The sequence below is a fragment of the Tiliqua scincoides genome, chromosome 2 (assembly GCF_035046505.1).
Source record: "Tiliqua scincoides isolate rTilSci1 chromosome 2, rTilSci1.hap2, whole genome shotgun sequence".
NCBI lineage: Eukaryota > Metazoa > Chordata > Lepidosauria > Squamata > Scincidae > Tiliqua > Tiliqua scincoides.
Window position 1 is genome coordinate 135636114 of NC_089822.1, and position 16956 is coordinate 135653069.

General features: G+C 43.5%; 1 protein-coding gene across 4 annotated transcripts in view; it reads right to left on the reverse strand.

Annotated features, from left to right (window-relative positions):
- Positions 1-16956, reverse strand: part of LIMA1 (LIM domain and actin binding 1) — a 70211-nt gene that overhangs the window by 32277 nt on the left and 20978 nt on the right. For 3 of the 4 annotated variants that reach the window (XM_066614578.1, XM_066614576.1, XM_066614577.1), the window contains exons 4-5: positions 12283-12328; positions 4220-4681 (exon numbers count right to left, since the gene is read on the reverse strand). In XM_066614578.1, coding sequence (XP_066470675.1) covers positions 4220-4681; positions 12283-12328 — 508 coding nt within the window. Of the gene's footprint in view, positions 1-4219; positions 4682-4790; positions 4853-12282; positions 12329-16956 lie in introns of those variants that run through there. The other variant, XM_066614579.1, reaches the window with a different exon arrangement.

Genomic DNA, 16956 nt, shown 5'->3' on the forward strand with positions numbered 1-16956 from the left:
ATGGCCAACTGTTTGATCTCTAGCATGTGCTGTGGGAGGAGGGCTCCCTCCACTGCTTGTTGTTTCACATCTGTGATGCAGCAACAAACGAAGGGCTGGCCTTGCTTCATGCAAGGCCTTTTGTAGGCCTTGAGCTACTGCAAGACCTTCATTCATTCATATAAGTTCCATCTCTAATATATTCACTTATGTAAACTTATTCAAATTTGAAATGTAAAGTAATTCTTTTTTTCCTCCCCCCCCCCCCGGAAAGAGTGCCAGAGAGATGATGTGGCCCCCCCTGCCAAAAAGTTTGGGCACCCCTGCTATATAGGGTAGACAAAGATGGTTTCCTTCTTACTTTTCTCATAGTATTTGTCAACTGAAATAATCATTTTAAAATCCAGAATGCTATGTGAACAGAGTTCCGGAATTTTGTTTTCAATTTTATATATGATCCTGCGATCACCTGCAAGATACACGTTAGAAGTCTTGGTGCTAAAGAAAAGGAGCAGTCCTGTCTTAAACGCCTAACAAAATTCCAAACAGTGAATTCCTGGATTGCTGTGAATTCCAGTGAATTGCTGAATTCCAAACAGTAACCATGGCTCCAGAAGGAACAGGTTTTATATTGTTGCTTTCTAAAAGTTGACTCTAAAAAGAATTTCATTCCTGGCTGGTTTTAGGCTTCTTGAACAAGCCCATTCAGTAAATTGCACAATATTCCCTCTCTATAACATAATTACACTGCAGACCAAACTATACATTAGATACAACACAATCATTGGGGCTTTTTTCTTTTAAAAGAAAAAACTAAGAACCAGATGGATACCCAAAACTGGGCAAGACCACACTGAGGAGCTCACATGTTTTACACCAACTGTATTTTTTATTTATTTACTGGCAAAAATTTATTGATCTCCAATTCAAGCTTCCCCCCCCCCCTTATTCAAATAATGAACAAGATTCCAACCACAACCTCCCCATGCAGTTGGGGTTGGAACCACAGAAGGGGCAAAGTGCTAAAGCCCATGTACCCTACTACCACAGTTCCATCCCATTTTGGATGCCACCCAAAGCTTTAAAAAAAAAAAAAGGGTCAAATACACACATTGTTGGTAACATGTATTTTGGCCTCAGTCACACCCTATTTCCTTGTCTTTCCCCTCTAATTTTAACTCTTATCTGGAGTTTCTGCTACAATGCCAAGCCAATTACTACTCCACAAAATCCATGTTCCACTGAAGCATTTCCTGAATCCATCCCCTCAGGTAACTTGCACATCTGGCAGTGCTTGCACTCAGCCCCTGCTCTAAGTTGACAAGCAGCAGGTGTTCTCACTTTCCCCACTGGCCAATAGTAGACCCTAAAATCTCTGCATGGTATGAGGACTCTGAGAGACATTCACATTTGCATATAAGCATGCTAGGTGCTCTTAGTCAACGCTCACCATCACCAATACTGGTATTATAGAGTGTTCAGGGGTGGCCCTGACCAGCTGACTCCTCCCACGGCTATAGACCCTCCTACCCACTGCATGAACTGGTCAATCCTTGATACCTGCCAACCCCTTGCTCTCCTCTACTGCATCCTTATTGCATAGAGCAGGGGTGTCCAAAGTTTTTGGCAGGAGGCCCACATCATCTCTGTGACACTGTGTTGGGGGCCCGGGGGGGGGGGGGAAGAATTAATTTACATTTAAAATTTGAATAAATTTACATAAGTTTACATAAATGAATATATTAAAGATGAACTTCTATGAATGAATGAAGGTCTTGCAATAGCTCAAGGCCTATAAAAGGCCTTGCACAAAGCAAGGCTGGCCTTTCCTTTGCTGCCGCTACTGCATCACAGACATGAAACAACAAGCAGTGGAGGGAGCCCTCATCCCACAGCTCATGCGAGAGGTCAAACAGTCATCCTCACACTGAAAGCAGTTGCGTTGGGCCAGTGTGGGCTCCAGCAAGTCTCCCAAGGGCCACAGGCTCACTGGAGACTGGGGGCTCCCTGAGGGCCACATTGGGAGTCCTCAAGGGCCGCAAGTGGCCCCAGGGCCGGGGTTTGGGCACCCCTGGCATAGAGGGTTGTGTGTGTACTGTAGTCTGAGGGGGAAGGGGAGTGTCTTAGCTCAGTGGTGTAGCACACACTTTGCACACATGATGCAGAACATCTCAGGTTCAATCCCTGGTATCTCCAAGCAGGGCTAGAAAAGACAACCTGAAACGCTGAAGAGACATTGCCCAACAGAAAACTGAGTAAGATGGGGAAGGTAGTTTTATGTGTCTACCATATGAAGCATCTAATAGACAAAAGTATCCACTAGTGTAGCATCATCCTATACTTTGGACTTGACTTGCAGAGCACTGGCCACCACTGGTAGTACCAACACTGTAGATGTTCCAAAAGTATAACATTACACTGGGTACTGCTAAGCCTGCTCTGAAGTTTCTAGAATCTTTTGATAAAGTAAGCACTGTGTATTACTGTACTGAAGTGAAGACATTACAAGTCTTCCTTTAAAACTGCTGAACACCAGCATGGAGGCAAGGAGGAAAGCATTTAACATGTGCACCCAGCAAACTAGGCTTGTTCCATTACTGCTCCAAGACATTTCCTACCTCAGTAGGTATGCACAGCTTCTCACCCCTCCCCATGACTTAGTATGATATCACTCTCCAGATTGCTAGGGACTTCTAAGGAGATGTATGTATAATACTGCTCTTTTTTTTTTTTTTACTCTTAACTCATTTCTGCTCAGCCCACAGGTGCACACATTTGACCCCCTGTTGCATATATGCAATATTGGGCAGAAATGCCTTAAAAGAACTTTGCCCTCACTTTTCATTTGACAAACTGGGATGAGAATGAACATGAACTTAAAATGGACGAGGGGTTAAACATAGCCATACAGACTTTCCTTTTTGGAACTGCTGGGACAGTTCACACTGATGTCACATTGGACAGTTAAGCTACTCTTCATCTCATTCCCAAGGCATTGGTTTTATCACAAGAAGGATGAAGTGATCTCCTACCAGAATAGTTTCCATTCAGACTATAGAAAGTCGCAACTCAAAGGAAAAAAATTCATACAATGTGAAAACTTCAAGTCCTCTTTCAACGGAAAGCAGTACAAGTCCATGTTAACCACTTTGCTTTTATTATTTACTTTGACCAACAATGGCAACATCTGCACTTAGTGATCTAATCAGCTTGGAGGCCAAACCTTTTGTCACAGCTCAGGGTGACTCATCATAAGTCATCCATAGACCAGGTGTCCATAATTCCTGGGGAGATAGCTTCAGAGTCACACCCTTCTAGTTTTCTAGCATGCTGCACCTTTAGGAACTAACTAAAGATCTGAATAAGCAAATCAGAACTCATACAATCAATATCAGACCAACCTTTACTATGAGAACCTCCTTTAAAAAAAAAAAACTCAGAAGCCCCTAATTATTTAGTGGCCAAGCCATGGATGCTTATATTCCATAATATAATCAAGACACATACGAGGAACAAAAAAAGAAAAGAAGGAAACTATGATAAAACGGAGTGGGGGAGAGAAGGGGAAAGAGGGAGAAAACTCAACCAGACTGTGTTTTAAGTCATTGGCATATGAAACTCATTTTCTAGTTACGCAATTTTCCCTGGGGACACAGTCTGTAGTCCACATACAGGATCAGATTTCATGAGCAGTTGTAGGAAAATGCAAGGCCTGTAAATTTGCAAGTCAAAACTAGTGAAGGCAGGAGTTTATCTTCACATATTCTTCCTGTGAGAACTTTTTTTGTAAGATAAGAAACATTTGCTGAAAGGGACATATGAGAGGCTAACAAATGTTTCAGCTTCATCTGCAACTAGGGCAGACCCAGAGTCTCACTTCAATTGCAAATACACAAGCATAATTATTCATTTCTTCTCTCTCTCTTTTTTAAAGAGATGGCATATGTGGGTCACAGTTCTCTTTTGGGTTCAATTGGATCCTACACAGCACCCACATTAACTGAAATTCATTCAATTTTCTGCTCCAGCGGAGTTAATAGTGTCGAGGACAACTGCATGGTGAGGCAAGCATTCATTTCCCTTGGGCATACATTATTAGCATTAGCCATGTGATACATTTTACAGCAGAAAAAGTTCTGAGCACCACTTGCACAGCTGGCAGTTCTGAATTGTGCCCTTCAAAAGCAATTCTTCCTTCTCCCCCCCCAAGCGAAAAGAGCTGAAGCAGTTCATTCCTTACCTTCATCTGGGTTGCATCCCCTCTCTCAAACATCATCTTTAGCCTGCTCAGAGGAACGCTACATTTCTCTATTTTCCCTGAAGAATCTGAGTTTTCATTGGCCTCAGGCTTTCCTACTTCTTGCCTCGATTCTCTGAGACAATTTTCCATTTTCCCACTCTCGAGCGAACGGGGTTTTGCCTCTTCGCTGTCAACACTGGGATATCTGAAGTGGCCAATCACTCCGGAAGAGGAATCCAGTCGAGCTCTGGGACCAATCCCTGAGGTTGTGTCAATTTCTGCCTGGGAAGCAGAGCTGCTCTCAGTTCCAGCACTGGGGCTGACAGCCTTCTGCCTAACCTCAGCACAGCTGCTTCGTATAGCTTCCTTCCGAGTCTCTGCTCCCAAAACCGGATTCTCCCACTTCTTCTTTAAGACACTGAGGGTCCCCCTTTTAAAATGAGGGGGAAGGTTTTCTGTGTTCTAAAAAAAATGAATGTGAAATTAAGCACCAGTTATTAAAAGTTTCCTAATAAAGCCATCGCCAGCTCCCTTTTGCCAGAGTAAGAATGTTAAAATGCTTAGTACCGACCTTGAGCCCTCTGCTGTTTTCAGACAGCTGTGAATAAATTACAACTGTGCCACATGGAGAAAGCCTGAATCCAGGGTAAGGAAAGGAGAGGGGAGGGAAAAAGAAAAAGGAGCTGAAGCAGGAAGTGATAGAACAGGATGGCCTTATATGGAAGAAAGGAAGCCAGTCTAATGAGAGAGTTAGAACCTAGCCTTTTTGTCTTTTAAGTCTACACAAAGACCAGGGAACAAAATCCACCTACTAGCAAGCAGCACTTAGAAAGAGGAGAAATCCATCCAAGACAGTTATAGCCAAAAACTGCAGTGTTTGCCACCTGTTCTTCAGGACAAGGAAGGAGACCAATGGGCAGGCAGTTGCAGAAACTGAGGATTACCTTTCAGAGAACTGGCCTCTTCAGCAAGGATCTTTACAAGCATTTCTAAGCATTACAATATGTACAAGCATTACAAGTATTTCCAACCACTATCTTCCTTGTCACACCAGCCAGAAATTAAGTTTCTTGGCACTTATTTATCACGTATGCCAGCACACTGCAGTGATTCCAGCTCTGATCCTTGAAGAGAATTTCTGTGTATTTGGTTACTGCCTAAAAGCACACCTACAGCTCGGGCAACAGCCCACAGACAAGGCATTTCAATATTTAACAGCAAGCAGGTGCTCCCTCCCACTCCCTTTTCTACAACAAGCCATTCAAGACATTCCAAATGATGATACCTGCCAACGATGCATCTTTGCAGTCCGTATGTATCCTACCAAGCATGCAGCTAACTGCAAAGTGGAACAGGTCTGTAAGGCTTTAGAGTATTTAACAGGATTAGCAGCTATATTGGGATTTAAGTCTCTCACCCTATTACTCTTCTGGTTGCATTTTGAATAGCGCTTTGCAAATTGCTGAGAATCTTCCCTAACCTTCAGAAATACATACAATTGTTAGTTTGCTCTGTAAACATGCCAAGAGCAAATACACAGAGAAGACAATGCTGTCAGTTCAGAGGGATAAGGAAAGTGCACAGGGGCAACAAATAGCTATACAATAGAAATATATTCAGAAGCTTTTGTAGCTAGAGCAGCCTCAGGTACTGCATATGTAATAGTCAGGGGTTCTCAAACTGTGGGTCATGACCCAATTTTTGGTGGTTTGTGACACTCACACAGCACATTAGGCAATGTGCATCAAGGGTTAAACAACCTGCATACTTCGGGGGAGCTCTGCTGCCTAATCACCATTATAGCCACAGAAGCTTGAGTAGCTGGTAAAACGAAATTTTTTTAGGTGGGTCCCAATGCTCAAAAGTTTGAGCAACACTGCAATATGTCATTATGAGTTACCCTGTGCTTGGGGTCCAGGTTGCTCTACTCCATCCACGTAATGGTTGAATTGGCATCCCTTTCCTTCTTTCTCTGTCGAGAAAGATTATCTGTTCCACTGTTTGCCATACAAATTACAATGCCTTCAAGATTACCAACCTTCACACTAATGAATAAGCCAGACAGTTTTGCTGCCGACTCATACCTGACTGTTCAGTCTCTTAAATCCAATGACTCACAGACAAGACAAAGCAAGAGTTTCTAAAGAAACCAAGTCTGATAGCCACTGAACACAGACAGTTTCCCAAGCTTGATCAAGCCAAAGTCATCTTCGCCACAGAGCTCCAAGCGAAGATGGGAGAACTGGAATGTTTGGTGGCTAGGGAAAACCACTGATATAGTGAGCATAACGGAAACCTGGTGCAATGTGGAGAACCACATTTTTTTGTGGATACCACAATCCCAGGCTATATATAGGAGGGACAGGAAGGGATGTGTTGAAGATGGGGTGGCTATTTACGTTAAAGAAGGGGTAGAATCCAGATGAGATGGAAGGCGGGTTTGACTCCACCATAGAATCGCTGCGGGTTAAATCACTCTTGAGGAGCGATTTAATCCTGGGGGCATGTTATCGTCCTCCAGACCAAAACCCTGAAGGGAAGCTCAAAATGAGTAAACAAATCAGGGAGCAGTCAAGGAGAGACAGAGTTGGAATCACAGGTGACTTCAATTATCCTCATGTCGACTGGGTAATTTGTGCTGTGGTCATGAAAGAGAGACCAGATATCTTGACTTGCTAAATGACTGTGCAGCTAGTCATGGAGCCCACCAGAGGACAGGTGACTCTGGATTTAATATTGTGTGGTACTCAGGACCTGGTTAGAGATTTAAATGTTACCATTTAAGTGTTACTGAGCCATTGGGGAACAATGACCATGCTGCGACCCGTTTCAACATGCATGTCGAGGGAAGAGTGACAAGCAAACCTGACACAAAAAGCCTGGACTTCCAAAAGGCAGACTTCCCTCAAATGTGGAGGTTAGTAAGAAAGAAGTTGAAAGGAAAGATAAGAGTCCAACCTCTCCAGAATGCATGAAGGTTGTTTAAAACAACAGTAAGAGAGGCCCGGCAGAAGTGTTTACTGCAAAGGAGGCTCAGCTAAGTCCAGGAGGGTGCCTCCATGGCTAACAAGCAAAGTTAGAGAGGTTGCAAAGGACAAGGAAGCTTCCTTCCATAAATGGAAGTCTTGCCCTAATGAGAAGAATAAAAAAGAACATAGAATGTGTCCAAAAAAAAGTGTAAGAAGGTGATATGAGAGGCCAACAAAAACTTTGAGCATATGGCGAGCAACATTAAGGGGAATGTTATAGGGAAGCTTAATGGGGAAGTTTCTTCAAATATGCTAGAAGCAGAAAACCTGCCAGAGAAGCTGTTGACCAACTGGACAATGAGGGAGGGACAGGGGAGATAAAGAGACTTTATCTCTTTAATTAAATGAGTTCTTTGCATCTGTCTTCACAGCAGAAAACCTTGAGCAGATACCACTGCCCAAATGGCCCCTCCTGACTAAGGAATTATGGTAAGTCAGTTACAGTTGAAAAGAGAAGATGTTTCAGACCTAATTGACAAATCAAAGATCAATAAGTCACCGGGCCCTGATGGCATCTACCCAAGAGTTATTAAGGAATTGAAGAATGAAGTTGCTGATCTCTTGACTAAAATATGCAACTTGTCCCTTAAAATGGCCACAGTTCCAGAGGATTGGAGGATAGCAAATGTTAAGCCGATCTTTAAAAAGGGAAGGGGACCCGGGAAACTATAGGCCAATCAGCCTAACATCTCTTCCAGGTAAAATGGTGGAATGATGCAAAGAAAATCTTAACATAGATGAACAAGCCTTGCTGAGGGAGAATCAGCATGACTTCTGTAAGGGTAAGTCTTGCCTCACAAACCTTTTAGTATTCTTTGAAAAGGTCAACAGGCATGTGGATGCAGGCAAATGCATGGATATTATATATCTGGATTTTCAGAAGGAGTTTGACATGGTCCCTCACCAAAGGCTGCTGAGAATACTCCACAGTCAGGGAATAAGAGGACACGTCCTCTCATGGATTAGGAATTGGTTAAACACCAGGAAATAGAGTGGTTGTCAATACCAGTACTCCAAATATTCTTGGTTAGGCTGAAACATTATCTTAAGCAAGCAGAAGCATGGATAGGAAAAAAACTGTGCATGCAGTTCACCAATTTAACTTACAGTTCTTTCTACAATGACAATATATCCCCCTCCCTCAGATAGCTCTTCCATGTGTTCAGATTACACATCGATCATAAAACAAAGATGAATGCTCCAAAGTCTGTACCTTGCTCCAGGCTATGTTTTTGATGTTTCCCACAGCTGAATGATAGGGTACAGTAAACCTTGGACCTCTTTGGCTTCTGTCATACAGAAGCAAATTCGTCTCACACTACTCCTGCTCCAGAACTTCTGGGTCTCTGGCCAGAGAAAGCCACAGAGCTCCTTCTGCCTTTTATATTGGACTTTCTAGCCATGCATCTATGTACTGCCTTCCTTGCCTCGCTTTAATCATGTGCAGGTTATTACTCAAGGTGAGGCATCTCTCTCAAATTCAGAGGAGCCAAGGTCTCACTGCCTCCATGATATGCCTTATGGTTTCCATCTTTACCTTTTTCTTCCTTCCCTACCCACTCCAACACTTAGGGCAACGGTTCTCAAACTCCCAGGAAGTACAAGCCCCACTGTAAGTCATTGCAGGGGAGGCAATGACGTGATCACCAGGATCGCATCGCTTTGGAGAGACACAGGGGCTTGGCTGCACTACCATATCCTGCAGCAGCCTCCCAAGGGTGCAGGGAGCCTCACACCAGCCTCCACAAGGCTCCCAACATGCGAAGACTGAAAATAATTATCGCAATCCACTTCCAGTGTCGCGATCACAAACCAGAAGTGGTTCACAATTGTCTTACATTATCCACATGTTGGGGAGCCCTGTGGAGGCTGGCACGGGGCTTCCCACACCCTCAGGAGGCTGCTGCAGGCTGTGGTATTGCAGCCAAGCTCCTGTGCCCCTCCAAAGCAATGCGATCCTGGCGATCACATTACTGCCTCCCCCCCCCTCCACCCCTTAAAGGGGCAGAGGCCAGGGCTCTCTGGCTGAGGTGTCACAATGCTCCCATTTGAGAACCACTAACTTAGGGGCTTTGACAAGACATACCCAAATACCCTCATTTCTTAGACTATGAATGACTGGGGATACCAACCTCCACCAATGAACAGAATAGCTAAGGAGTTCAGTCACAGTTAGTGTCAGAGATGGACAAGCCACTTTTGGGTAGGAGGGAACAGACAACATAAGATTGTTGCTTCAGCTCGGGGGGGGGGGCCAGGGGGAGGTTGGAAGGGAAACTCAAATCAAGCCACCACCACCACTCATCTTAAAGATCAGGCAGCTGAGCTATTACAACTATCTCCCTGATAAAACAGAAGCGTTCCACATGCTAAACTAGTGTTGCAATCTGAAGATACACCTTGTCTTGAATTCACTAAGTTACACACGGAAAAGCAATTATTCACACACAAAAAATTCACCTATCACACCAGCAGAATTTGATCAAAGCCCATCTGACAAAGGAATTTGGTCAAACAGATTTGTGTTCTCCAGAAAAATTTTAGAACAGAAAATGCAACAACCAGGAAACAGAGAGCTAAGCTCTCTGCATACTGTCACTCTCTCTTCTCTTCTCTCAGACCTATAGCCAGACATACAACAGCAGTATTTGAACACAGATGATTTCTTGTCTCCAGAATAAGAAACTTAAGTTGACACTTCTCTTTCCCAAAGAAACCTATACAAGCAGAGTTGGCCCAAGACTTCTTAATGCCTGAGGAGGCATGCCATATGCTGCCCCCCCTTTACTGAAGATGTGCCAGCCGCTGCTCCTTCCATGCTCCATGTTCTAGCTCAGCATTCTCCTTCCCTCCACATTTCCTTTTCCTCTCTGTCTCCCAATTCCTTATCCAATCCAGAGAGGAAGAGGAGCAGGAGCAATGGTGGCAAGCAGGCACACGGAGATAGGCACCCCCCCCCCCCACCAATCTGCTGCAGCAGCTGACTGCTTCAGGAGGCTTCCTTGATGGACCAGACCTGTATAAGAGCAAAGGAAGCTGCTTTCTACAAAGTCAATCCATTGCTCTATTTTCTACACTGACCGGCAGCAGCTTCCCAAGCTCTCAGTCAAGGGTCTTTCCCAGCCCTGCCTCAAAATGATGGTGTTTGAACCCAGAGCTTTTTGCCAGCAAAGCATTAAGCAACAGTTCCATCTCTAACCCATTTGGAGGCTGTTTCCTAAGAAATGCTACATCCCACCCAAAGTTCCAATTTATCGCAAGGCACTTGCATGCATTATGCCCCAAAGCCAGCACACATGGATATGGAATGGGTTTTGCACCCTGAAATAAGCCTTAGGCAACTTCAAATGATACACTCCTGTCACAAGGACAGTCAGTCATGATGCTGGGAATAAAATTCTCTTTTCATCGAAGGCACTCTCAGTCTTTGGGACAACAAATGTCCTGCTCTAAAGCAGCTTTAGGCTATGTAACAGAAAACTACCCAACTATATTCAGGCAATGGAGGAGGTGCTTCAAGAATTCTTCAAGACTAACATTGTCCATTCTCATATGAAAGGCCAAGGGCTGGTTCAAAGGACATTGCCCAACTTGTGTGGAGAAAGTACATGCCTGTCTTCCCCCAGTGCATGGTCCCGACACTTGCAGAGTCACCTGGAGGGGGACATCCAAATTGTACCTAATCATACTGTTCCACCCCCATGAAACTAAGCAGGGATGGGGAACGAGGTACACACACTCATATGAGTTGAGTAGGCAAAGTTCACCTGAACCATCCCCACATTATCTTCCAGCCTCAACACAGGTCCTAAAAATGTGGGACCCTGTAATGCTGCAGTAGCAACAAGTATATTTCTAAAGTGAAAAATCAGGCATCGGCATCACAGGCAATGCATACAAATGCATGTTATCGTTTTCATAGTATACGTTGTGGGTTGTTGAAAGGAATGTAGGTGATGTTAGAAGCTTACCAATAAAAGGTGGGTTTAGGTGTGCTGTTTGCTTTACACAGGAAACACTTTTTAGACTCCCATGAAGAGATGTACATTTGTTTGTTAAGTCAACAATCACTCTTCAGGTATGGTTTGAAAAACACTTCAGAAGTCTTTGTGGAACATTTTGATTACTATTATAACATCAAAGCCCTCTTGTACAAAGTTCCAAGACACTTTATTTGACATAACTGCGATCTCTCATATTTTCAATAAAAATGTAATTTCAGAAAGCTTGTTGGAACTCCTTGATCAGGATTCCATTCAGTACAGCCCACAAGAAAGAAAGAAAAAAAGAGTCCCTTAGGTTAATTTAGTGACACATTCCAATTACCAAGCTTTGATCTTTGTGTCCTTATGAGCGACTTACATGGAAACCATGTTGGGCTGAATACAGTGTTAAGGCATGTTACAGAAGACAGTTTCCCGACATCAGAAGTATGTAAGATGGCACCAAAGATTATTGTGGAGAACAGAAGTGTGCAACTTTTGTGTTTTTCAGGTGAAACAGGGAACAAGCCCTCCCATGGCATGCTTCAGGACTTGCATCAAAGCAAGGAGGTGTCTCAAAATTAACAGCGCATGTAGAAAGTTAACCCTACTTACAGCATTCAATTAAAGCTTAAAAAGAAGCAAAATCAGAACAGCTGCCTTTACTTCAGAGTACAGAGAAGGCTATTCATATTTTGAGGTTAGATCAAAGGGACTCAAGAGCCAGGAGCATTTAAGCTGTAGAGAAGCTGATACAGCAAGAGTCAGACAATCCATGACCTCAGGAAAGTCACTTGACTTTCTTGTGCTTCAGTCCATCTCTGAAAGGACTAGAAAGTGGGTCAGACCAAAGCCAAAACAGAGCAGGCAGACAAAAGCACATAAAGCAAGTTCGCCAATCAATGTTGGAGGAAGAGGCAAATAACCAGACAAAAGAAACTGTTCAACTGTCCTCCAGAGCAGACACCACAGGAGAGAGAAAGCACAGATAGGGGTGTGCTAGTCTATTTCCCATGCTGCTATTCATTCCATAAAAGTGTTAAATACTTACACTTCTCTTTTTCTCTGCAGCCGCTTCTTCAGCTGCCTTCTGATATCTTTGTGGTGCGGGAAGAAAACAGAAAGACAGTTTTATTCTCAATCTTGCACATTTCAGGTGGACCACACACACACACACACACACACACACACACACACACATAGAGTTTGCAGCTCTTTCAAGAAACTGAAAGTTCTGAATGATCGACAAGCCAGTTTGTGGAAAGAGGGTTGGTGGGACAAGGGAGGGGAAACTGTCTACTCAACTAACTTCAAGTTATAATAAATACAAGAACAAAAAAGAGACATCTTGCTAGAAGATTCACTGCAGCATAACCTGAGAACTAGAGTCCACAAAGAAATATTCTCAGTTGATTTACAATTTTCATGTTCTCTAGAGCAGTCATTCTCAGCAGAAGCCATATGGCCCCTTAGGAAGCCCTGGCACATTTGAAGGGAGGCATAGACTGAAACTGTGAGAAGGGGATTTTATGTTTATCTGTTGGCATTGTATGCTTGTTTGACCAGGGACAGGGCCTGAAACCTGAGAAATGCTCCTAAGCATTCATAGCACACACACCCCAAAAGGTTGAGAATGGCTGCTATAGACCATATAAGCCAACCAAGGGTAACACATCTGATGAAACTTTTTGCCACAGTAACCCTTTCAGTCCTTCAGGGTGCCACAAGACACCCTTGTTTTTATTCTAACAGACTACCCCCTGGAATTTGTCAGAAGGCAAGTAACTGGTTCTTTAAAAGACACTTAAAACAAATTAAAAGAGAGACTAGCCATTTACAGCAGATTAAGCCCCCTGTGGTTTCTGACTGGGAATTGCTAAAAGCCCTTAAATCATAATGCTGTTTGAAGGTTGACTGCCCTGCTTTTAAATACTACATTGTCTGCAAGTTAAAGCCAGTGGTGAAATATTAAGAGGCCTCGGAAGACATCAGAGTCAGGCTCTTCCAAGTGTCCTTCTTACCATGCCCATTACTAACATTTATCTGATAGCCTTTCAGCTGCATTTCATAATTAAGTAGGTTATTACGAACTGTTCTTGCAAGTCATTCTTCAATAGGATATATGCTGCACAAGGGATCTGCTAGACCAGTGGGTCACTTTTTTAAAACCCAGGACTACATTCTAAATGAAGACCTGCCAACTCGGGTGACTCTTACTCGCAGTCAGGTGCATACTCGCAGTCAGGTGATGGCGATTGTGACCTGCGGTACCAAGTTAAAAATGGCATTGGACAAGGAACGCACCCCCAATCCCTGTTAAAAGCAGAGAAATGCAGCAAGCACGGAATGGTGGCTCTTCAAATCAGATTAGGACAGTGATGCAAGTAGGGATGCAGTCAGCCCCACAAATGCAATGCAACTCAGCAAGAGTGCTCTGGGAGAGGGTATTTAACCCACTTAGCAGGGTACTCACGCCACCTGCTGCAGGATCTTAACTCATGCTAGGAGAGATTTCCCACACATTGCAGTGATGTGAACTTCTATGGACTTTGCTTACACAAGATGTGGTGATGGCCGCTAGCTTAGCTGTGTTTAAAAGGAGATTCATGGATGAGGGATCCAGCACAGGCTGTTATTCATGATAGCTATGTGGAACCTATACTGTATGTCAAGGAGCAGTGCATCTTCAAAGGGCGGTTGTTGGGAGGGCAACAGCAGGGCTGTTACTTTCATGCCCTACTTGTGAGCTTCCTAGACCCTTTTGTGTGGCAGCTACTGTGGTAAAGAGAACACTCAACTTGTTCTGATCTAGTGGGGCTCTTAATGTTCCCCAACATTTTACCACCACTGTGGTCAAAGCTCCTGTGCATGCTCTCATCTTTCCCAAAGCCTATGCACCACCCAAGTTTTGCTCAGGACACCTGAGGATATTTTCTTCCAGGTTCCAAGTGGCAGTGCATATTAATAAACATAATGAAATTGTTTAGCACATTAACTGAATGAATCTATACAAGTATAGTCTGGGAACCGCAGAACCAAAAATGAACTACTATACAGATGTAATGTACTGCTATGAAACAGCCCTGCAACTGGACATTTGGATGCTACCTTGTAAACAAGAAGGAAGATGAATACTAATTAACCCCTAGCTCACCCCATTGCAATTTGGAGGAGAAAATATATTTAGATATCCTGTTGCATTCCTTCTAACTTTATATTCTCTATTGATCCTCTCTATTGAACCCACCCTTTTCATTACACATTCCCCAATCTATTATTAAAATTAAATTCACCAGTCCTCGGCTGAATCCTCTCATCATCCCTCACCTAGTCCCAACACATGGCAGGTTGTTTCCAGCTTCACACAGTTTTGCCTGTGGTAGGTCTTCCCTTTTACTACTGCCTGTGGAAGCAGAGAACCAAAGAAGCACTCCAATGGATCAGTCAGATGTCCTCTATGCCAACATCCTGCCAACCGAAGTGCCCAAGCAGATGACTCCAGGAAGCCCAAGGAGGACATGCAGGCAAATAGCCAAAACCCCTGCTGTGGCTTCCCAGCAAATGGTATTCAGTAGCATACTGCCTCTGAACTTGGAGGCAGCATCATACAGCCATCATTACTAGTCACCAGGAATAGACTCCATGTATCCAATTCCGTTTAGGACAGCAGCCAGCATCACATCTTGTGGTCGCAAGTACCTTACACAAGAGGGCTATTTGGAAGGATGATGGAGATAACATTTACAAAACAGAAAGAATGCTACAAGCACTATGGTGCAGAAGTAGCAGTCACACCATCCTAGGAGTAACCTTAGCAAAGTATGAGCCTCCACTGCTGAGTACCAAAGTTGAGTCTCTTCACAAGATCAGTCTATATGCAAAATAGAATCACCTAATACCCTTGTGGAATGAGGCTGAGTACACCTGACATTGGAGGAAAAAGAACTTGTATGTCAGTCAGCAAAGGACAACAGTGGAAGTTGATTGGGGAGGATATGCGAGAGGCCATCCCATTCAAATCCTGCCTTTCCTTAAAGGAGCTGAAAGAGGCTTACATGGAAACATCCTATTATATCCTGACAACATCTTCATAAGGTTTACTGTGCCAATCACTATTTCTCAGTTTAAGATCACCAAGCAAAGTTCATAGCCAAGTAAGGATTGGAACACAGTTCTCCCTAGTCCAGTGTTTCTCAACCAGTGGTATAGGTACCACCAGTAGTACCTGAGATGGTATCTGGTGGTACTAGCAAGACCCCTGGACTCCTGCTGCCCAGCAACAAGACCAGGAACACAACAACAACGGTAGCAGGCTCACCAGGCAGAGCTCCACAGCATGCTTTCATGAGCCTCCTAATGGTATTCGTCAAATCTCATCTGGCCTTCCAACCCAGAAGTAACTGGTGATGATGTCATCACCAGTTACTTCTGGTGGTACTTTGAATAGGTGGACCATGCAAAGTGGTTCAGTTGAGGAGAAACACTGCCGGAGTCCAAGCTGACCACACTGTTTTTCTAGTGCAAGTCCTATCAGTTCAACTTTGCAAAACTAGCCAGCTTTAATCATGCAAAATTCAGAGACAAGCAGGCCATATCAATTTGGGGAGGGGGTGCTGTGGCAGTGACATCAGTGGGTACAATGCTTAGCAAAAGTGAAAGGAATCCTACAGTAGGATTCCTCCCATGAAAAACTATGGGACACTGGAAGATTTCACCCAACAAGTGATGCATACTGGCAACACTGGGTGCAATCAGCTTGTTCAGGCCTGCTGTGCACATTCCTTTACTACCAGCTATTACACCTAAGCTGCTAAGAATGAAAATGTGTGCTGCATCAATTTGCCTGAGTACTGTAGGGAAAAGAGGTCTTAAGCAGCATATTTGCCTGGGAACAAAATTTAACTGTTAGATTCAATGCAATTCGCTGCTCCACACAGAGGCTATCACCATCTTCCGCACACAACAGGGAATCAAAGTTTTACATTTACAGCATGCTTTACAAGCCTATAGACTCGATCACTGCTGTTATCCCATATTAAGAATGGTGGGTTAAGGTTGCAGATTTGACCAAATCTTTGACCAAATCTTTGGGGTGCGAGCAAGTTACAGTCCATAGCTCATTATCTTGATCGCCATGTTTCAAATAACAACTTGGGCTTTCTTTTGTGATCCGTTCCGATATGACTACTATGAAACACTACCTCTAATATATGCAATTTCAAATTATAATTAGCTTCTCATGAGCATTTAAAGCTGTTATCAATATCTAGGAACTGAGCTTTTGCTTTCTGCTTGAAGAGCTGCTTTATCAGATACAGTTTTTGTTCTAGTAACATTTGAGTACAGACTAGTGCAGTTTCAATACTGCTAGCACTATAGCATTCATCGCTGATAACAGGAATTCACTTAGTGACACTCATTAAGAGTGTCAGAAATTTTAGAGAAACAAGGGAGAGTTTGCATATATAAATTAAAGACTGTAGCATCCAAAACTTTAGCAAAGTATCACTTTTGTTCTACTGACATAATCATCATTCCAAAAGTTTATTTTATATGCTGTGCTCACTCTTCCTATTAAACCATTTCTGCCCAGTCCACAGGTGTATGCATTTGATCCCTGTTGTGTATTTGCAGCATTGGGCAGAAATGGCTTAAGATAAAAAATATGTACATCTACAAACCCCATCTCTCTCCATTTACCTGACAAGTTTCAAGTGCATGAGGA